The sequence below is a fragment of the Panthera pardus genome, unplaced genomic scaffold (assembly GCF_024362965.1).
Source record: "Panthera pardus isolate Hobbes unplaced genomic scaffold, ASM2436296v1 HiC_scaffold_27, whole genome shotgun sequence".
NCBI classification, from domain to species: domain Eukaryota; kingdom Metazoa; phylum Chordata; class Mammalia; order Carnivora; family Felidae; genus Panthera; species Panthera pardus.
Window position 1 is genome coordinate 118,866,909 of NW_026526843.1, and position 22,536 is coordinate 118,889,444.

Here is a 22,536-nt window from a genome sequence, read left to right on the forward strand (position 1 = left end):
ACCCTCCCACGGAGCCTCTCTTGGTTACGGTCACCAGAGGGCTGGCCCCCACCAGCCAGCCCCTCGATGGCCATTCTGATTGCCTGCTAGCCTCGCCCGGGACAGCCGACCCCAAACATCCCAAGCACTTTTTAAAATTTTTTTAATGTTGATTTATTTTTAGGAGAGAGAGAGTGGGCGCAGGGGAGGGGCAGAGAGAGAGAGGGAGACAGAATCCCAAGCAGGCTCCGTGCCGTCAGCATAGAGCCCGACGTGGGGCTTGAACCCACGAGCCGTGAGATCATGACCTGAGCCAAAGCCGGGAGTTGGATGCTTAACCGACTGAACCGCCCAGGCACCCGGTCACGTTCTTTGGAAGTCAGCTCCTGATAGGTTCACCTTTCTGTTCCGCTCAACACGCCGTCATTTCTACGCAAAGGCACCTGTGGACGGAAGTGTGCGCTGCTGGGTGGGCCCGGCCACACGTGACGTCAGGGGGTGGGCCGTGGGCTGTAGGCCGCAGTGGGCAGGCCCGGCTGGGCTCCAGCGAGGGCGGGATCGGGCTCCGGGGGCAGGTTCACTTGCAGACTCGGGGTCTCCCACTCACCAGCGCTGGGACCCGGGGCCAGTCCCTCCACGTCTCTGGGCCTCAGTGTCGTCCTCTGCAAAATGGGCGCGGCACCTACCTTGTTGTAGTCAGATGAGGGACTCATGCAGGGGACAGACGGGGCATGCCCTGGTGTGGGGTTTATCCTATGACCGTTCCTGGCTGTTTGGGCCTTATCTGTGAGCCCCAGAAACTAGGGTGCTCATTACACGGCCTACCGTCATCAGGGGCCCCTCTCCCTGTGTCTTCACTGGTGTTTACGCCCACACTGGCGGTATGGTCAGGGCACTAAACAGTCCCACCTTTAGTGAGGACGCCTGGGTGGCTCAGTCGGTTAAGCATCTGACCCTTGATCTCAGCTCAGGTCGTGAGCTCGCGGCTGTGGGTTCGAGCCCTGTGTTGGGCTCTGGGCTGACAGCATGGAACCTGCTTCGGATTCTCTCTGTCTCTCTCTCTCTCTCCCTCTCCCTCTCCCTCTCCTTCTCCCTCTCCCTCTCCCTCTCCCTCTCCTCCGCTCACTCTCTGTCTCTCTCAAAAATAAATAAACTTAAAAAAAAAAAACGAAAAAATGAATCTCACTGGCTTTACGGAATCACACAGATTTCCAAAGACAGCTCAGACATGAAAAGAAAAAAAACAATAATAATAAAATAAAAGCCGAGGTCAAACGTTCAAGCTTTCCAGCGAACAGCCAGTCTGAACCTTTCTTGGGGCTTGAGGTCAAAATCTGCCACGACTCACGTGATGGGCACGGGGTGGTCACCCTGTCCGTGGAACGAGGAGGGAAGAGTAGTGATAGTCCCCTGCGTGTGAGCCCCCCAAGAACACCGTGGTGAGAAAGTCAGCACTGCAGCCCCCCACGTGCCCCGTGACCCCACTGATGTGGCAATAGCAGAAAAACAAGTCCACGGAGGCAGAAAGCGTATCCAGCTGGCCGTAGGGATGGACGGGGAACAAAGGGCATCGGGCATCTGGGGCCGTGCAAACGTCCTGTGGCTGTGCTGCCGTGTTTGGGGAGACCTTTAGCGCATGCGTACTAAACACCGGGCTAATTCCATGGCCTCAATGATGCCTTGATACATGCTTAAACACAGTGCAGGTGGTACATGTTATGTTGCCTGTTTCATTTTATCGCAATTTAAGAAATGGGAAGGAAAAGAAAAACAAAAAGAGAGCCGGGTCGGAACGTTGGTCTCTTCCATAGCATGCAATTCCAGCGGACATGGTTTCCAGGGTTCAGTGATACACTGGGCAGAAATCAAGGTCTTTGTGTGACATTTGCCAATACACCTCATTTTTTGTACAGATATTTTTAAATGTGCTCAAAGGAAAGAGAATTCTAGAATGGGGCCCCATATTCTGTTCACCCAGCTTCAACCATTGTGAGCGACCAGCATTTTCCCATTTTTCTTCGAGGCCCCCAAATTTGTGTGATGCCCACGTGCACACGTGTGCATTATATATGTATGTGTGTGCATGCACGCATGTATGTGTGTGTGCATGGGTGGGTGCCTGCACACGCGTGTACATGTTCGTGCATGCGTGTCTATGCGTACATGTGTGTGCATGTATGTGTGCGTACATGGGTGGGTGCCTTACACGTGTGTGCATGTGTGTGCGTGTGTCCATGTGAGTGCATTACGTGAGCATACATGGGTGGGTGTCTGCACGTGTGTGTACATGTGCGTGCATGTGTATGCCTGCACATGCGTGTGCGTGTATGTACGTGTGTGTGGGTGCATGTGCATGGGTGGGTGTCTGCACATGTGTGTGCATGTGTATGTATACATGTATGTGTGTACGTGTGCACATATGGGTACCGTGTGGGTAAGTGTGCGTGCGTGTGTGCACGTGGGTAACTGTATACGTGTGTGCATGTACGTGTGCGTGTGTGCATGTGGGTACGTGTGCATGAGTGCGTGCATGTACGTGTGCGTGTGTGCATGTGGATACCTGTGCGTGCGTGCATGTACACGTGTGGGTACATGTGTGGGTACGCCTGCGTGCATCTACGTGTGCGTATGTACGTGTGCGTGTGTGCATGTGGGTACATGTGCATGCGTGCGAGCATGTACATGTGCATGTGTGCATATGGGTACCTGTGCGTGCGTGCCTGTGGGTACGCGTGCGTGTATGTGTGCGTGTGTACATGTACGTGTGTGCATGTGGGTACGTGTGGATGCGTGCGTGCATGTATGTGTGCGTGTGTGCATGTGGCTACGTGTGTGTGCGTGTGCGTGTGTGCATGTGGATACCTGTGCGTGCATGTACATGTGTGCATGTGGGTACACGTGCGTGCATCTACGTGTGCGTGTGTACGTGTGCGTGTGTGCATGTGGGCACGCGCGTGTGCATGTGTGCATATGGGTACCTGTGCGTGCGTGCATGTGTGTGTGTGTATGTGTGCGTGTGTACATGTACGTGTGCTTGTGTGCATGTGGGTACGTGTGCATGCGTGCGTGCATGTATGTGTGCGTGTGTGCATGTGGCTACGTGTGTGTGCATGTGGATACCTGTGCGTGCATGTACATGTGTGCATGTGGGTACACGTGCGTGCATCTACGTGTGCGTGTGTACGTGTGCGTGTGTGCATGTGGGCACGCGCGTGTGCGTGTGTGCATATGGGTACCTGTGCGTGCGTGCATGTGCGTGTGTGTATGTGTGCGTGTGTACATGTACGTGTGCTTGTGTGCATGTGGGTACGTGTGCATGCGTGCGTGCATGTATGTGTGCGTGTGTGCATGTGGCTACGTGTGTGTGCGTGTGCGTGTGTGCATGTGGGTACTTGTGCATGAGTGCGTGCATGTACATGTACCTCCTCTGGTATTTTACGTCCAACAGCAAACATTGTATCATCACACGCACGGATATTTGCACACACACCTCTTACACAAAAATATTTCTTTTAAAATCCCCATCTTCGGCGCCAAAAACCCTGACTTCATGCCACGCGCCCTCCGTGTCGCGCTGCCCGGATTCAGCCTCGGGCTCCCAAATAACCTGACTCCGCCATAGGAGGAAGATCCCGGGGTCCGGCCGGAGGGGAACGTGCGGTTCAGAGAGAGGGCGCATGTCTGGAAAGCAGGGGTCTCAGGGGCCAGAGAGAGAAATGTACTCACCTTCTGCACGGGGTGGGGGAGGCGGGTGGGATTTGGGTCAGTGTCCAGGGTCTTACGTCTCAGCGCACCGGTGCCCCCACCTCCCCCCCCCCACCCCGTGCTGCCATGACCTCAATGTTGGGGTCACAGCTTTACAGACATTTCTCATCCGCGCGTGTGCACAGGTGTGTGATATTTTTATTCGATACTTAACGGGAACAGGGTGCGCGTCTGGGGCGCACACGGACGCAGCACACGTGGTCCGAGGTGCGTTTGTTGCTTGAACCCCAGGAGTCACCGGAGGGCTACAGGGCCCGACATCCTGTGGACGAGGATATTATGTAGACGGGCGTTCTCCGCGTTCAAGGTGTGCAGCTGTCACAGGCCCCCGTGGTTTGAGGTTTTCACAGCTTTTCCGCATGAGACTCACCGAGGCCCACGCCCAGCACGTGGGTGGGGCGTCTCGCTGGCTCAGGATTTCCGACCCTGGATGCTGCTGCCTCGACGTTGCTTTCTAGCCTTCGGGTTTGGGACAGTCGGGAAGGGCGGGGGTCGTGGATCCTTCTCTGGAGAATCCGGGTCTCTAACGCCCGCCTTCTTGGAGCCACCTTGGCCCCCTGCCCCCCACCCCCACCCCCAAGTGAACCTTTAGCCAGATAAGTCTCCGGGGGTCGCTCTGAAGGCTCCCTGTGGGGGCTCTGAGCCCCCTGCACACAGCTGGGCAGTGAGGCCCGATTGGCTCACACACTGTCCCCCGGCAGGGACGTCCCAGCTGCAAGACGGTGGACGAGGACCGTGCCCGATGCTGGCCTGGGCTGGAGGGTGTCGACGGGACCCCAAGGCTGCCTCTCGGGTCCCAAGGACGAGGGTCACAGGCTCACCTGGGTCTCCACCTGCAGGTGCCTGTGCCCCCCAGCACCTCCCCAAGTTGGGAACGTGGGTTTGAGTCCAGGCCCACGCACAGGGGGCGGGGCCTGGAGGCTTTGGAGGCCGGAATCAGCGCCCACAGTTTACCAGCTAAGCTCCGGGGGCCACAGCCCCTCACAGGGAGCCAGGATTCTGATTCCACGTGGGATCCAGGCCTTCTGGGCCAGGCCTCCGGGATCACAGTGCTCTCACCTTGTCCGCGTGGGAGGCCTATTCCAGAATTAAAATCGGGGGCACAGTGTGCAGAAAGGCATTGGTGGCGGGAAATCTCTGCTGCTGTGGCATTGGGGACTGTCCGGGCGGCTCGGTGCGCAGTATTCGCACTGGGAATCGCCAGGGCCGACCCTGGGGGAGCCCAGAAGGCCTGCGTGCCACGGGACTGGGACCCAAAGAGCAGGTTCCCTGCAATTACCCACCCAGAGGACGAGGTTTAGATGGGCCTCCAATTTCAGAGTGACACCAATGGTGTGTGTCATGGGGCAGTTGTCCCCTGGGGACTTAAAACCACAGGGATGGATCCCTCCTAGCTCTGGACACCCAAGTCTGAGGTCCAGGTGGGGCAGGACCGGTGAGATCCAGGCAGGCCAGGGCCACTGAAATCCAGGCAGGACACGGCTGCTGAGATCCAGGAGGGGCAGGGCCACTGAGATCCAGGAGGGTCAGGACCACTGAGATCCAGGCAAGGCAGGACCACTGAGATCCAGGAGGGTCAGGACCGCTGAGATCCAGGCAAGGCAGGACCACTGAGATACAGGAGGGGCAGGACCACTGAGATCCAGGCAGAGCAGGGCCGCTGAGATCGAGGCAGGGCAGGGCTGCTGAGATGCAGGCAAGGCAGGGCTGCAGAGATCCAGGCAGGGAAGGGCCACTGAGACCCAGGCAGGGAAGGGCCACTGAGATCCAGGCAGGGCAGGGCCACTGAGATCCAGGAGGGGCAGGACCGCTGAGATCCAGGCAGGGCAGGGCCACCGAGATCCAGGAGGGGCAGGACCGCTGAGATCCAGGCAAGGCAGGACCACTGAGATCCAGGCAGAGCAGGGCCGCTGAGATCGAGGCAGGGCAGGGCTGCTGAGATGCAGGCAAGGCAGGGCTGCAGAGATCCAGGCAGGGAAGGGCCACTGAGACCCAGGCAGGGAAGGGCCGCTGAGATCCAGGCAGGGCAGGGCCCCTGAGGTCCAGGCGGGGCAGGGCCACTGAGATCCAGGAGGGGCAGGGCCGCTGAGATCCAGGCGGGGCAGGGCCACTGAGATCCAGGAGGGGCAGGGCCGCTGAGATCCAGGCAGGGCAGGACCACGGAGATCCAGGAGGGGCAGGACCACTGAGATCCAGGAGGGGCAGGACCACTGAGATCCAGAGAGGGCAGGGCTGCTGAGACCCAGGCAGGGCAGGGACGCTGAGATCCAGGCAGGGTAGGGCCACTGAGATCCAGGAGAGGCAGGACCACGGAGATCCAGGCAGGGCAGGACCACTGAGATACAGGAGGGGCAGGACCACTGAGATCCAGCAGGGGCAGGACCACTGAGATCAGGCAGGGCAGGGCCCCTGAGATCCAGGCAGAGCAGGGCCACTGAGATCCAGGCAGGGCAGGGCCCCTCAGATCCAGGAGGGTCAGGACCACTGAGATCCAGGAGGGGCAGGACCACTGAGATCCATGCAGGGGAGGACCCCTGAGATCCAGGAGGGGCCGTGTTCCCTCCAGAGGCTCCAGGGGAGGGCCCTTCCTGCCTCTTCCAGCCTCCGTGGCTCCAGACGTCCCTGGGCTTGTGTCTGCGTCCCTCCCGTCTCCGCCTGTGTCTTCACGGGGCTTCTCCTCTGTGTCTCTGTCTCTCTTTTGTCTCTTACAAGGACACGTGCCATTGGATTGATGGCCATCCCGATCTGAGAGGTCACATTGTGCACTTGCGTGGATGTGGGTTTGGGGGGACATTATTCCCTCCAGGACAGCTGTGTCTGCTTTTCTCCCAAAGCAGTGACGGCAGGAGCAGGTGCTCCCAGAGCCCTCAGATGGCAGCTGCCAGTCTCCATCTGTGCCAAACCTACAGTGGGGACGCTGCCTGCCCCCCAGCCATCCCAGCCTGAGGGTCCCTGAGCCCAACGCCGTGCATCCCAGTGTGATGAACAAAATATCAGGCAGTGCTGTTCCAGACGGATCCCCGGCTCCAGGAAACCCAGTATTTTGGCATCCCGGACTCCCCAGGGACAGGGGTCCTCGTCTTCCCGGAGTGGCACATATTTTGGGGCTGGTACTGCCGTGTCCTGGGCTCAGGAACGGACGGGCACAGAGGGGGCTTGGGTGTGATCCTTCTGCAGGCTTGTGTGCTTGGTAGTCTTGTCCGGGGCCCCCGGCGCCACGGGGCGCCATGGGGCGCCAGGGCTCAGGTGAGGTGCATGAGGGCGCCTCACAGCCTGGGAGGGCTCGCACGTGGCTCAGGGGCTCTAGGCTGGGACCAGGAGGCAGAGGACCGGCAGGAAGGCACCTGGGGGGAGGCCGCACCCTGGAGCCTGTCAGGGAGCCCCACAGTAGCTGCGGCCCCACATCATCCTTCCCAAGACTCAGCTTCCGCAGCTTCTCACGGAGCTGGAGACCCTCAAGCCTTGTGTGTGGGGAGTGGGAGGCTGAGCCACACCTCCTGGACGGATGTCCTTCCCGTCTGGACATTGTGACTTGTAGGATGTGAGCCTCGAGGAAACAGAGTGACCGAACCATTTGTAAGCTGTCATGGTGGCTCCTGGGGGCAGCAGATCAAATGCAGGGGGGGTCCTGTGGGCTCCCGGGGCACCGAGCCCAAAGGGGCCTGTGCCTGGTGGTCTGGGTGAATCCCAGAACGCACGATGACCAAGGGTGGGCTGAACAAAAAGCACCAGGCTGTGCCAGGCTGGGGAATAGCAGGTGCCATGGGCGACCCCAGCACAAGGCACAGAGAACACGGCAGGTGGATGCTGGGGCTCCAGAGGGACTCAGGTGGGCTGGCTGAGCTCATGGTCAGCTTGGGTCCCCGTCCTGAGGAGCGGAGCCCAGTGCGTCCTGCACGCTGCGTCCTGTGTCATTACGCCGTGGGGTGTTCCATGCCGGTGCCCCGTTTTAGGACGTGCGCTCCTGGGAACCCTCTCCACACGCCACGGCGGCGGAGGCGCAGCCGTTCGCATGGGGGAAGGCCGGTGCGCGCCGTCCCCCAGCCGTTCTGTCCCAGTGGCCCGTTTTAGGACGTGCGCTCCTGGGAACGCTCTCCATGCGCCACGGCGGTGGACGCGCAGCGGTTCGCAGGGGGAAGGCCGGTGCACGCCGTCCCCCAGCCGTTCTGTCCCGGTGGCCCGTTTTAGGACGTGAGCTACTGGGGACCCTCTCCACGCGCCACGGCGGCGGAGGCGCAGCGGTTCGCACGGGGAAGGCCGGTGTGCGCCGTCCTCCAGCCGTTCTGTCCCGGTGGCTCGTTTTAGGACGTGCGCTCCTGGGGACCCTCTCCACGCGCCACGGCCGTGGACGCGCAGCGGTTCGCACGGGGAAGACCGGTGTGCGCCGTCCCCCAGCCGTTCTGTCCCGGTGGCTCGTTTTAGGACGTGCGCTCCTGGGGACCCTCTCCACGCGCCACGGCCGTGGACGCGCAGCGGTTCGCACGGGGAAGGCCGGTGCGCGCCGTCCCCCAGCCGTTCTGTCCCAGTGGCCCGATTTAGGACGTGCGCTCCTGGGGACCCTCTCCATGCGCCACGGCGGCGGAGGCGCAGCGGTTCGCACGGGGAAGGCCGGTGCGCGCCGTCCCCCAGCCGTTCTGTCCCAGTGGCCCGATTTAGGACGTGCGCTCCTGGGGACCCTCTCCATGCGCCACGGCGGCGGAGGCGCAGCGGTTTGCACGGGGGAAGGCCGGTGCGCACCGTCCCCCAGCCGTTCTGTCCCAGTGGCCCGTTTTAGGACGTGCGCTCCTGGGCACCCTCTCCACGCGCCACGGCCGTGGACGCGCAGCGGTTCGCACGCGTGAAGGCCCGTGCGAGCCGTCCCACCAGCCGTCCCCGGGGGCGGGGGCGGGGTGCCCGGCTCAGAACACACTCTCCTGCCTCCTGAGCGAGGGCCTCCCTGCCTCCTCCAGCCCCTCGTGGCCGCTGGACATGGAGCGCGCCGACAGCGTCCGGGCGGAGAACACGCTGTCCGAGCGCGCGTGGCGGCAGCTGGCGGGGAGGCGCCCGTAGCCCAAGTAGAGCCGCAGGCGCAGCTGGAACTCGCGGGACGCGAAGTAGTACACGAAGGGGTCCAGGCAGTTGTTGAGGCAGCTGAGGCACAGGGTCAGCTTGTACACGTGGTAGTAGGTCCTGCCCAGGAACAGGCGGTTGACCACGTGCACCAGCAGCACGAAGTTGTTGGGCGCGAAGCAGGTGACAAAGGCCAGCAGCACCACGGCGGCCAGCGCCACGGCGCGGCGCCGCTGCCCCCGGCTGTGCGGGTCGCTGGTGCGCAGCAGCGTCAGGATGGTGGCCGTGTAGCAGGCCACGGTGACCAGGAAGGGGATGAGGAACAGCACGATGAACAGCGTGAAGAGGAACATGGCCCACATGGCCACGCTGGGCAGCATGGTGGACTTGAGCACGTCGAAGCAGGTGACGATGCCCAGCGCCTCGACGGTGTAGGTGAGGTCGGTGCGCGCCAGCGGGGACAGGGCGGCCAGCAGCAGCAGCCACAGCCCGGCGCACGCGGCCACGGCGTAGCGGCGCCGGCGCCAGCGCGCGGACGCCAGCGGGTACACCACGCCCAGGAAGCGCTCCACGCTGATGCACGTCATGGTCAGGATGGACGAGTACATGTTGGCGTAGAAGGCCACGGTGACGGCGTTGCACAGCAGCTCGCCGAACACCCAGTGGTTGCCGTTGCAGTGGTAATAGATCTGGAAGGGCAGCACGCTGGCCAGCATCAGGTCCGTGACGCTCAGGTTGATCATGAAGATGACGGACGGGGACGTGGGCCCGATGTGGCAGCACAGCACCCAGAGCGAGAACAGGTTTCCGGGGATGCTGACCAGCGCCACCAGCGAGTAGACGACGGGCAGGACCACGGCGATGGTCGGGTCCCGCAGCATGAGGATCGTGGCGTTGTCCGGGCCGGTCACGTTCATGTCCATTCTGGCGGGCGCGGGCGGGGCTGGAAGGCAAGACGCAGGGTGGGGGGGGGGAGCGGGGTGAGGGGCGCGCCACGGGGCCCAGCCCTGCCTGTCCCCGCCTCCCCTTCCTGCCCCGCACCCTTCCTGCCGCCCGCCCCCGCCGCGTTCGCCAGGTCCCCGCACACCCCGCCCTTACAAAGGGACCAAGTGCCTAACCTGGTTTCCAGCTGCAAAAGAGTCTCTCCGGGGTGGGGGGGCGGGGCCTGGAAGGGGAGCTCTCCCTTCCCCCACTCCTGGAGAGGTCCTGTGTGTCCCTGGCTGCCCTGCCCGGCCACACGGGGTCGCTGTGCCGCCAGCATCGATGTGTCCCAGCAGGCGCGTTACCGTCGCCCTGTGCCTGCTCCCCTGCCGTCTTCTGCCCACAGTGCCTTGTCCCTGGGCACCCCAGCTGTCCTCAGTCTGGTCTGTCTGTCACGTATCTATCCATCTATGTATCTGCTGACCTACCTACGGTCTAATCTATCCATACGTCTACGTATCTATCTGTCGTCTACGTATCTATCTACCTATCCATCTGTCTGTCCATGTCTGGCCCCTTGTGTGTGTTTGTCCAGAGAGGCCCTGACTTACCCAGGGATGATGGCCTCCTGCCCAGGTGTCTCACGGGGGCTGGGGGACAGTTCCTAGCTGACTCTCACGTGAAGAGACTATGGGACGGGCACGTGTGGTCCTCATAGGCCGCCCCCCCCCCTCCCCAGGGCAGCGTGGTTGGTGAGGCCCCACGTCCAGCCTCCGACCTCTGTCCCCACATGTGTGCAGAGGCCGGGCCAGCAGGCTGGTCCTCGTCAGGAGAGAGGTGCTATTCCTGTGGGACGAGGACGGGGTCGCCTCTGATGCCGCATTTGGCCCCAGGACCCCACGTGCTGTGCGCACCCCCTCCCCCCTGCCCCCCGTGGCCTCTGCAATCAGGGCAGGACCCCACGTGCTGTGCGCACCCCCCCCCACCCCCCTAGGGCCTCTGCAATCAGGGCGCCTGCCCCCTGCCTCGGGACCTCCTTCCTCCACTCACATCAAGGTCACACAGCTCCCGCCTTCCCCCAACGGCTTCCTGTTTGCTCTCACACAGACATTTTCTCTGATAAAGTGGTTACCGAGTCCCCTTTCAGCCCTGCTGCTCTGGGCGTCTGCACGGCCCGTCTCCACATACTAGTTTTCATCACAGCATGTTTGCAACGGGGAGCCGGCACGTTGGGGCCTGCCACAGACAATGCTGCACAGCCCAGGGGTTCAGAGACAGGGCTCAGGTCGAGGCCCTGCTGCCGGGCTCACCGGGACTTGGGCAGGTCCCCCATGCCGCCCGCCCGGTGCTCCCCGAGGTCTGACGGCCAGGCTTGGAGCTCCTCACGGAGGGGAACGGGGGATCTGAGTCGCAGACACCCGTGCACGGGCGCTGGGACCCTGGAAACCCAGCCCCCTCCGTCAGCTGCTTTGGCCGTGAGGTTTCACCGCCTGACGGAGAGCGGCGTGAGGACAGGGCACCGTGCTGCCCTCCCCGGGACAGCCGCGAGTGTGGAAAGCCGGCGGACGAGGCGGGTCTGAGCAAACCTTCCCCCGCTCAAGGAACTCCAGTCGTGAGCGTGTGTTTCTTCCGCTGACTTCCGATCCCGACCTCTTCCGCCCCCACGGAGGGATGGATGCTCAACGTCACACAGAATCTTCCCGTAAAGCATCCTGAAGATGCGTCCTGGAACCCCCAAGTTTCCTCAGAAGTGTGGGGCCCTGTGCAAGCTGAGGGCAGAGGCCTCCCCAGAACCCGTCTAGGCTGGAGCCTGGATCTCGGGCGTCCAGCCTCCGGAACCGTGAGAAATGGATGTCTGTTGCCGAAGCCGCCCCGTCTCTGGGATTCGGTGCTAGCAGCCTGAGCTAAGCCAGACATTATACTGATGGCCTCAGGCCGTTGCGGCAGGCACCGCTCCCACTGTGATTGCAGTGAGGTCCTGTGATCCCGGAGTCACCGTGACCCACCCTCACTGTGGACACCGCACATCACAGAGTCCCTAGGGCGTTCCCTGGTCCCTGCTGCAAGGCCAGGAAGTGGTGAGGCTGGTGTCACGTTCACATCTTACACACGGGACTCAGAGGTTCCAGGAGGGGCAAGCGTAGAGCTGGGGTTTGCATGGGCCCAGGGCGGTTAACAGTGGGGCTGTAGTGTCTCCTGAAGTCTTGGCATTCTTGTTGTGAACTGGGAGCCTCATTATACTGATGGCCTCAGGCTGTCATCTGATGTCTTGCTGTTCTGGTGAACCTGAGCCTCACTACCATTATACCGATGGCCGCAGGCTGTCATCTGATGTCTTGCTGTTCTGGTGAACCTGAGCCTCACTACTGTTATACCGATGGCTGCAGGCCATCGCCTGATGTCTTGCTGTCCTGGTGAACTGTCAGCCTCACTAGCATCATACTGATGCCCTCATGCCGTCGCCTGGTATCTTGGCCTTCTTATGGACCAGGAGCCTCACTACCATTACACTGATGGCCTCAGGGCATCAACTGCTGTGTTGGCCTTCTTATGGACTGGGAGCCCCATTACCATTATGGTGATGGCCTCAAGCTGTCATCTGATGTCTTGCTGTTCTGGTGAACCTGAGCCTCACTACTGTTATACCGATGGCTGCAGGCCGTCACCTGATGTCTTGCTGTCCTGGTGAACTGTCAGCCTCACTACCCTTATACTGATGCCCTCACACCATCACCTGGTATCTTGGCCTTCTTACGGACCAGGAGCCTCACTACCATTCCACTGATGGCCTCAGGGCATCACCTGCTGTGTTGGCCTTCTTATGGACGGGGAGCCCCACTACCATTATAGTGATGGCCTCAGGCCGTCACAGCCATGGGCACGGGTGTCTATTCCCCGCAGCGCAGATCCCAGAGCCCGTATTCTGGTTCTTTGCCCCGTTTGACCAGTTGTGTGCGGTTTTTCCAACCCCCGTTGGTTCTGGCTGCCTTCACGCAGAAACCGGGGGCCCCGGCTCGAGCGCAGAGCAGGTCAGGGCAACGTGAGCAGCTCTTTTCCCGGGAGCCCGGCGAACGGCCCGCGGGAGGAGGGTCTGGGACTCGTGGGGGGGGGGGGGGCTGCTGAGGTCTGTCCTCCTCCCTTCGGGCGCTTGGGGTCTGACAGCGGGTTCCTGCTTGCTGTTCCGCAGGCGGCTGTGACTGTTGGCTCCCAGTCTGACCCTGGGACGGAAAGCCCAGCGGCGTCCCCGCTGCTCCCAGCGACCTGCGTCTCCCCGAGGGCGGCTGGCCTGGGCGCGGGCCGCTTGGTCACAGGGGCGCCCGCCCGCCATGGCAGGGGCGCCGGCCAGCAGGACGCGCAGGGTTCACGTGCCGGGGAGGCCAGCGCACGGCCTCCGGAGCGCGTCTAGATCTGCAGCTGCCCTGTCGAGCCCGCGTGCCCTGAGATGGCGTTTCTTCCTGCGTAGAAGGCCTGCCATCTGCCACCGGCATCCGCGGAAAGAGGTTCCTCAAAACGAGTTTAAAAATGGCCCCGAGTTTCACTTTGACTGTGACGCTTTCTGCACCGCTGAGGCACGCTCAGGTGCGGATCCCCCAGCACCCGGGGGCGGGGGGAAGGGCCCGTTTCCCGGGCCACCTCGGTCCGGCCTAGGCGCCAGGACGCAAAGGGACATGGGGTCCCGGGGTCCCCGCGGGAGCCGCGGAGGGACACGCGTGGGGAGCGGACAGACAGCCATACCTTGCAGGGCGCGGACGGTGAGGGAGGAGGACGCGGCTGTGAGCTCTAGCGGACGTGCGTGTCCGCGTGTCTACTGCAGGCGTCTGAGCACAGGTCCCGGGCACAGGACCGCAGGCTGGAAGGCGACCCTCCTGAGCCGGACGGGGCCCTGGGCTTGCGAGCAGAGGGCGGCCTTTGGGGGGCCATCGTCTCCGTTTCTGCTCACCGAGCGGGGGACGTGGGGATCTATTGTTGTCGTCCCCCAGGTGGCGGCCGGTTAGGTGCACACATTTGCATGGTGCGCAACGGCACTGAAAGCAGAGGTGTGTGCGGCCGCTGGCTCGTCAGCGCGTCACCAAGAAGCCACCCTGCCCGCCGGACCCCCTCCCCCCCCCCCCGTGTTTCTTCTGTCATCTCGGGAGGCCACGCGGCCCCCTGCGTGCTCCAGAGCACCAGCTGTGGCCTCGGGGCGTCTGGGTCCCTGCGGGGTGGCCGCCCCCTGAGCGCCACGGGTGATTAATAAAGAAATCAACCCCGGTGGACCCGGCGCCTGTAACGCGCACACTTGTGGTTTGGACCCGGCAGCCGCGGACGGCGGGATGGAAATTGCAGGAACTGAGCAAAGACCCCCACGGTCGAGCGCACAGGGGACCCTTGCAGAGAGACCGCGGGCCGGGCGCTCGGAGGCGGCGGGAGGGACAGCCTGTCATGGTGTGCGCGGCGGCCTGAGCGCCTGAAGGCCGAGTGCCGTCCTGGGTGGGGGTACGGCCTCCGCGTCGCTTTTGCTTTTGGTCTTAACGGCGTCATGGGTGTGGTTCACGTGCCGAAAGCGTCCGAGGCAGAGTGCAACCCCGCAACGTCCTGGTCGCCCCTGAAGGAAACCCCACAGACCCGAGCTGTCGCCCGCGGCCCCCCCCAGGCCGTCGTCCCGCGGCCCCCCTCCCCGACCCCCCCCCCCCAGGCCGTCGCCCCGCGGCCCCCCTCCCCGAACCCTGAGGCCGTCGCCCCGCGGCTCCCCTCCCTGACCCTCCCAGGCCGTCGCCCCGAGGCCCTCCTCCCCGACCCCCCCAGGCCGTCGCCCCGAGGACCCCCTCCCCGACCCCCCTCCCCCACCCCAGGCCTTCGCCCCGCGGCCCCCCTCCCCGGCCCCCCTCCCTGACCCCCCAGGCCGTCGCCCCGCGGCCCCCCTCCCCGACCCCCCAGGCCGTCGCCCCGCGGCCCCCCTCCCCGGCCCCCCTCCCCGACCCCCCTCCCCGACCCCCCAGGCCGTCGCCCCGCGACCCCCTCCCCGGCCCTACTCCCCAACCTCCCAGGCCGTTGCCCCGAGGCCCCCCTCCGCGACCCCCCAAGCCGTCGTCCCGCGGTCCCCCTCCCCGACCCCCGAGGCCGTCGCCCCGCGGCCCCCCTCCCCGACCCAGGCGACCACGAACCCAATTCCCGTCTCTGTCGCCGGACCCTCTCTGCACGTTTTACGGAAAAGGCATCACTCGCGGGGTGGCCCGCGTATGTCTGGCTCCCCTCACTGAGTGTCACAGTTTCAGGCGCCAGGTGCCATCGTTGGGGTGGCAGTGGGCACAGCCCGGTGCCTTCTCATGGCTGAGTCCCACTCCCCTGCAGGCACGACCGCTGATGGATGGACACGTGGGATGGAGGTCTCCGTCGGGCTCCCCGTGTGTGGGCGTTTCCGGAGTGCTGGGAGCTGTCCCAGGTGCTGAGCCCACTGCGGGCGCCAGAGGGTCCCCACCGCAGGAAGCCACGAGCCAGCCGCCGCCCCCCGTCCCCCACACTGTGGGCTGGTCTCTCCTCCTCCGTGTCTTGGGTTTTCAGCTGGCCCGGTTTGTGGGGCTCTGTTGTGGCAGCCGTGGGAGGCTCAGCCCCACAAAGTGCCACCACCTTGCAGGCCTGGTGAGGTTGGAAAACCCAAGTGGGTGTTCAGTCACTCGGCCGTGACCCGATGAAGGCGAGACACTTTGGAGCAGGTCCTAACAAGTGACCACAAACCGGGGACTTAAAACCACAGGGATTCATGTTCTCCTGGCTCTGGAGACCGGAAGTCGGAGATCCAGGGCGGCCAGGGCCGTGCTCCTTCCAGAGGCTCCAGGGGACGGTCCTTCCTGCCTCTTCCAGCTTCTGGGGGCTCCAGGCGTCCCTGGGCTCATGGCCGTGTCCCTCCCGTCTCTGTCTCCGCCTTCACGTGGCTTCTCCTCTGTGTCTGTGTGTCCCCTTCCGTCTCTTACAAGGACACCTGCCATTGGAGTCAGGGCCCCCCCGATGCAGGATGAGCTCATCTCAGACCCCTCATGACATCTGCAAAGACTCTCTTTCCAAACACATCACATTCATAGGTTCTGGGGGCCATGTCTTTTGGGGACCCCCATGCAACCCACTGCAAGGTGTCCAGGAGGAGAATTTTCCTAAGAGCTGTTTGCAGTATCTTCTGGGCCCCGCGCCTTCAACCAATGGGCAGAACCGCGTTGAGCATAAGCATCCGTGACGAGTGGCTTCTCCAGGGGCGTCACCAGCAGGAGAGCCTCCCCCCGGAGGCCCTCCCTCCACCCAGCTTCTGCTTATCCTCGGTGAATCCCAGGGTGGTGCTTCCGGCTACGGTGATCTCCCCACCGCTGCCGAGGGACGTTCTCGGAGAGATTCCCCGGGATGCCCAGTGTGCATCAGCGGAGGCAGGAAGACCGTGCTTTGGGGTCTGACCATGACACCCACAAGGTCTGGCCATTCGCACATGGACGGCAGGAAGCGGTGTGCCTTTATCAGCAGTCTTGTCTGGGAGACCGCCTTTCACCCACAGCCCCAGGACGTGGCCGATATTATGATGTGACCCCGGGGGAGGAAGCTGCATTGGGTTTTCTGGTCAACCATGGGCAACTCAGTAAAGACACAAGAAAGCCTGTGGTTGTCATGGGCTCAAACACGCTGCCACCAGATTCATATGTAGAAGCCCTAATTGCCCACATCTCAGAATGCGACTTTGGTTAGAAATAGGGTCTTTGGCCATTGTCAAACCTGACCATTGTCAGGTCCCACCCTGACTCCAATATGCCTGAGGTCCTTATAGAAAGGGGAAATTTGGACACAGACAGGCACATGGAGAGGAGGTCACATGGTATTGGAAGCAGAGAAGATGGACTGAGGAACAGAACAGACTAGACGCTCCAGGGGGAATCGGTCCTGTGGACACCTTGACCTCAGACTTCTGGTCCCCAGAGATGAGACAGAATACATTTGTGCTGTTTCAGCCCCCAGTGTGGGGGTAATTTGTCACAGCACATTTCTGGGAAACGAAGGCATGAAAAAAAAGAGGGAAGGGGTTTCATTAACAGACTCCAGCAAGCTAAAGAAATGATACGAACCACAATCGTCCTTCATTAAAGAAAGGGAAGGGCTTCCAAGAAACGATCAAGCATGAGAAAAGTAGGATTTCCAGGTAACACAGATGACGAGCCGGCCATGGGAGAGGACAGAAACCGTTTTGATTATTGATTCAGGAAAAGGACAGGTCACCTAGATGGATAAAAGGTACTGGTGGGGTGACAGTCCACATAGCGCAGGGGTTCTCACCCGGGATACTTTGCCAGACTCATCAGGGGACACCGGGATACTGCTCAACGCCTGTAGAAGACACAATGCTCCACCCAGACTCATCTGTCTATCATTTATCTATATATGTATCTATCTATCCATGCATCCATCCATCCATCATATCTACCTACCTGTCCATCCATCCATCCATCATATCTATCATCTATCTATATATGTACCTATCCATCCATCCATCCATCCATCCATCCATCCATCCATTCATCATATCCATCTATCCATCCTTCCATCCATGCATCCATCCCTATATCTATCTATCTATCCATCCATCCATCATATCTATCATCTATCTATATATGTACTTATCCATCCATCCATGCATCCATCCATCCATCCATCCATCCATCCATTCATCATATCCATCTATCCATCCATCCATCCATGCATCCATCCATCCATCCATCCCTATATCTATCTATCTATCTATCTATCTATCTATCTATCTACCTATCCATCCATCCATCATATCTATCATCTATCTATATATGCACCTATCCATCCATCCTCCATCCATCCATCCCTATATCTATCTATCTATCTATCTATCTATCTATCTATCTACTTACCTACCTACCTGTCCATCCATCCATCATATCTATCATCTATCTATATATGTACCTATCCATCTGTCCATCCATCCATCCATCCATCCATCCATCCATCCATGATATCTATCCACCCACCCATCCATCCATACCTATATCTATCTATCTATCTATCTATCTATCTATCTATCTATCTATCATCTATCTATCCATCCATCCATCCATCGTATCTATCTATCCAACTGTCATATCTACGATCTATCTATCCATCCATCCTTCCATCCACCCATCCATCCATCCACCCATCCATCATCTCCATCCATCTACCTATTCCTCCACCCACCCACCCACCTTCTAATTTTGTTGGCAGTGTTTCAAGTGACGTTAACGTTTCATATCTTTATGTCACAAAATGTTCCTGTGATATCTTCTGTATTTTATACCTAAGCAAGGTATCTTTGGCACCCTGTGACTGTAAAATCTCCTCCCTCTTTTCTGACTGCTGTAAGAAATTTTATTGTTATTTTCCAGTTGTCATCCTGGGGCTGTTGGCAAGCTGTATTATAATCGTTCCTCACATGCTGTCACACACAGGGATTGTCATCGTGTGTGCTCTTAACCCAGGCTTGGTGTGTGCTGAGAGAACGTATGAGACGGGGGCCTAAGAAAACACGACATAAAATCACAAACTCTCAGAAAATGACGGTACCTGAGAGATCCCCAGGCTCACTCATCCAGCCATCTGTACTTGACTGTCCCCCCAGCTGGGGTTGCAAGCCCTCGCGTTAACGTGCAAAGGCCTGTGTGGGGTAGAGGAGAGATAACTTGCAATCCTAATGTCCCCTTACAAGATGTGGCTATTGACCAACTGATCCTAGGCTCTGTCTGGAGAAGCGAGGGACCTGTAATGACCAAGAGTTGGGAGATTCGTGCTTCCCGACTTCGTGACGTAACTACAAAGCAACAGAAATGAAGGCAGGCTGGTGTTGGCAAAACAATAGACAAATAGATCGATGGAACAGAATGAGACCCCCAAAACAGAGCCCCATAAATACAGCCAACTGGTCTTTGACAAAAATCAAGGGCAAAACACTGGAGCACAGATAGTCTGTTCCACAGATCTGGCTGGAGCGACGGGACATCCATACACAAAACCCAAAAATCAACCCCTCCCTGACCCCCCCCCACCCCGCCCAAACCCCGAGGATGTAGACACCCTTCACAAAAAACATAACTCAAAATGGGTCACAGACCTCACGTAGAGTGCAAAAGGCTAATACTCCTCTGAAGTAACATGGGAGAAAATCTGGATAATCTTAAGCCGCGGTGATGACTTTTTAGACGGGATGCCAAAGGGACGATCCGTGGAACGAATAGCGGATAAACCTGCTTCATCAAAATGAAACAGTCCTCCAAAAGAATGTCAAGAGAGTGTTGTGAACACAAGCCACAGACTGAGAGAAAATATCTGCAAGAGAAGACGACGTGTCTAAACCAAAAACAGTTGTGTGAAATATTCAAGGAGCTTTTAAAGCTCAACAGGAAGAGAACAAACAGACCCCCGTCTGAAACTTGGGCAACAGACCTGAGCAGACACGTCCCCAGAGGAGACGTTCGGCTAGCACAGAAGCACCGGCCACGATGTGTCACCAGGGACGGGGACATCAGCCCCACAACGAGATGCCACCAGACAGGTATCGGAATGACTGGGGTCTGAAACCACTGGCAATGACAAACCCCGCTGAGGATGTGCAACGGTCGTCAGTCAGCGAGGGGCATTCTGAGGGGGCCTTTGCATCACCGGTGGCCTCGTGGCCACCCTGGAGGCGGTAACGGCGTCCTCTTGAAGTCTGACAGGATACCGCCCATGCCTGCAGAGGCCCCCGTCTCTGTAGACCGGAGATGCACATGACCGCTGCATCGCCTCCGAGTGAACCCTGTGTTCTAAGACTTCAAAGAGGTGACAGAACGCAGTTTACGGGGACAGCTGGGGGCTGAGGGGCAGAGGACCTGGCCGAGTGCTCAGATCACAGTGCAAGAGCCGTCGGTGCTCAGCGCACAGGCACACGTGTGGTGGTGTTGCCTCCTCTCTGCTGTTTCGCTCTGCATTGCGCAACCCGAGTGCACCGTAAATTACGGGTGATTTGCATGCCGTTGTCTGTCCAAACGAGTGTGGAGCGTGCAGATTTTAATCTCCGTCTCCTGCAAGACAGCAGGGTCCTTTCGCTTCTGTGTCTTTTTCTTCCCACCCCCCACCCAGACTCGGGGCACAGCCAAAGGGCTGGCTGACCAGCCAGAGACCGGATTCTCTGAAATGCAAGACGCCCCTTGCTTTCTGTCTGCCTTACGCTGTTTTCTGTCTCTCTTGCTTTTTTTTTTTTTTCCATTTTCGAGGCTCACCCCCTACGCAGGAGTTTCTCAGCTGTGCTGTCTGAGTGGCACCTGCCACACCAGCCTCCGTCTGTAGGGCAGGAAGCAACTGCGTGCAGGCATTAATTAACGTGAAGCCCTATTCTGTGAAACTAAAGCCGACAGGCCTGGGCGCTGGGGACCTGCCGGGAAGTGGTAGGTTGGAAATAGCACATAACAGGAGTTTCAGGCGCGCTCGACCCCGACGGAGCCAGAAGGGCAAACGCGGAGAATATGTTGGAGAGAGGGTGTTGAGCCGGTTGATAGAGTTTCGATGGAGTTTGAAGGTGATAGAGTTTGATAGAGTTGATAGAGTTTCGGAGGTGGGGGAGGGGTATGTGGTCAACTCGCTAATGTTGTCCTCTATTCAGAGATGCTCATTCAAATCTCTTCTGTAGGTTGACATACTAACTTGCCAAAGAATAGTTTAACCATAAGTAGGGTGATTTGTCCCACTGCGGTTTCTAGCAACGTGCCCAGCAAAGCTACCAAGGAGAAAGCCCGGGCAAGGAACGTTTGAGGAGAGGCCAAGGCATCCTCGTGGTCTCGCATTTGCCTGACCCTGAGGATGAGTCCCCTCCCTTGTTCGCTGTATTCAAACCCCTGGGGACCGGAGCCCTTCAGTATGACGTGCCCTGGGTATACACATTTCCCTGATTTCCAGACAGTGTTTAAACCTCTCTGTTGTGGACGTGAAGACCTCCCCAACATGACGATGAAGGCAGACACAGGTGCACCTCCAGGTGATGTCAGGAAGTGTTCGGGTTCTAGAGAAGGGTCTTTTAAAAAAAAGGCACCATAGTAAACCCTCTCGGGCACCGTGCAGATGTATCCATATATATGCAGATCAACAAATACACGATAGGGACAGATAGATGAGTAATGGGCAATAGTGTTAGGCAGATAGGTAAATAGATGACAGATACTGTTAGATGGATGGGTGCATTGATAGATGATTGATAGGTAGAGAGATGGCTAGATAAATAGACAGATAAAAGATGGAATGACAGATGGATAGATGGATACGTGGATACATGGTTGATAGATAGTTAGATAGATAGATAGATAGATAGATAATAGATATGATGGGTGGATGGAAGGATAGATAGATAGATAGATAATAAATAAAGATGATGGATGGATAGATATGATGGATGAATGGATGCATAGATAGAATGGATGGATGAATGGATGGATAGATAGATAGATAGATAGATAGATAGATAGATAGATATAATGGATGGGTGAATGGATGGATGGATGGATAGATAGATAGATAGATAGATAGATAGATAGATAGATAGATATAATGGATGGGCGAATGGATGGATGGATGGATAGATAGATAGATAGATAGATAGATAGATAGATAGATATAATGGATGGGTGAATGGATGGATGGATGATGGATAGATAGATAGATAGATAGATAGATAGATAGATAGATATAATGGATGGGTGAATGGATAGATAGATAGATAGATAGATAGATAGATAGATAGGATGGGTGAATGGATGGATTCACCCATGGATGGATGGATGGATAGATAGATAGATAGATAGATAGATAGATAGATAGATAGAATGGATGGGTGAATGGATGGATGGATGATGGATAGATAGATAGATAGATAGATAGATAGATAGATAGAATGGATGGGTGCATGGATGGATTCACCCATGGATGGATGGATGCATGGATGGATGGATAGATAGATAGATAGATAGATAGATAGATAGATAGATATAATAGATGGGTGAATGGATGGATGGATAGATAGATGATAGATAGATAGATAGATAGATAGATAGATAAATAGATAGATAGATAGATAGATAGATAGATAGATAGATAGATGGTAGATATGAGGGATGGATAGGTGGATGGACGGATAGATAGATAGATAGATAGATAGATAGATAGATAGATAGATATAATGGATGGGTGAATGGATGGATGGATGATGGATAGATAGATAGATAGATAGATAGATAGATAGATAGATATAATGGATGGGTGAATGGATGGATAGATAGATAGATAGATAGATAGATAGATAGATATAATGGATGGGTGAATAGATGGATGGATAGATAGATAGATAGATAGATAGATAGATAGATAGATATAATGGATGGGTGAATAGATGGATGGATAGATAGATAGATAGATAGATAGATAGATAGATAGATAGATACATAGAATGGATGGGTGAATGGATGGATGGATGATGGATAGATAGATAGATAGATAGATAGATAGATAGATAGATAGAATGGATGGGTGCATGGATGGATTCACCCATGGATGGATGGATGCATGGATGGATGGATAGATAGATAGATAGATAGATAGATAGATAGATAGATATAATAGATGGGTGAATGGATGGATGGATAGATAGATGATAGATAGATAGATAGATAGATAGATAGATAGATAGATAGATGGTAGATATGAGGGATGGATAGGTGGATGGATGGATAGATAGATAGATAGATAGATGGATATAATGGATGGGTGAATGGATGGATGGATAGA

The 22,536-nt window shown here is 57.9% G+C and overlaps 1 protein-coding gene across 4 annotated transcripts in view; it reads right to left on the reverse strand.

Annotated features, from left to right (window-relative positions):
* Window positions 1-8,508: 8,508 nt before the first annotated feature.
* The window catches only part of P2RY8 (P2Y receptor family member 8), a 39,244-nt gene continuing 25,216 nt past the window's right edge, over window positions 8,509-22,536 (reverse strand). For 2 of the 4 annotated variants that reach the window (XM_019431138.2, XM_053891859.1), the window contains exon 2: window positions 8,509-9,736. In XM_019431138.2, the coding sequence (XP_019286683.2) occupies window positions 8,643-9,716 (1,074 nt within the window). In that variant the 5' untranslated portion in view covers window positions 9,717-9,736 and the 3' untranslated portion in view covers window positions 8,509-8,642. The other 2 variants (XM_019431141.2, XM_019431140.2) reach the window with 2 other exon arrangements.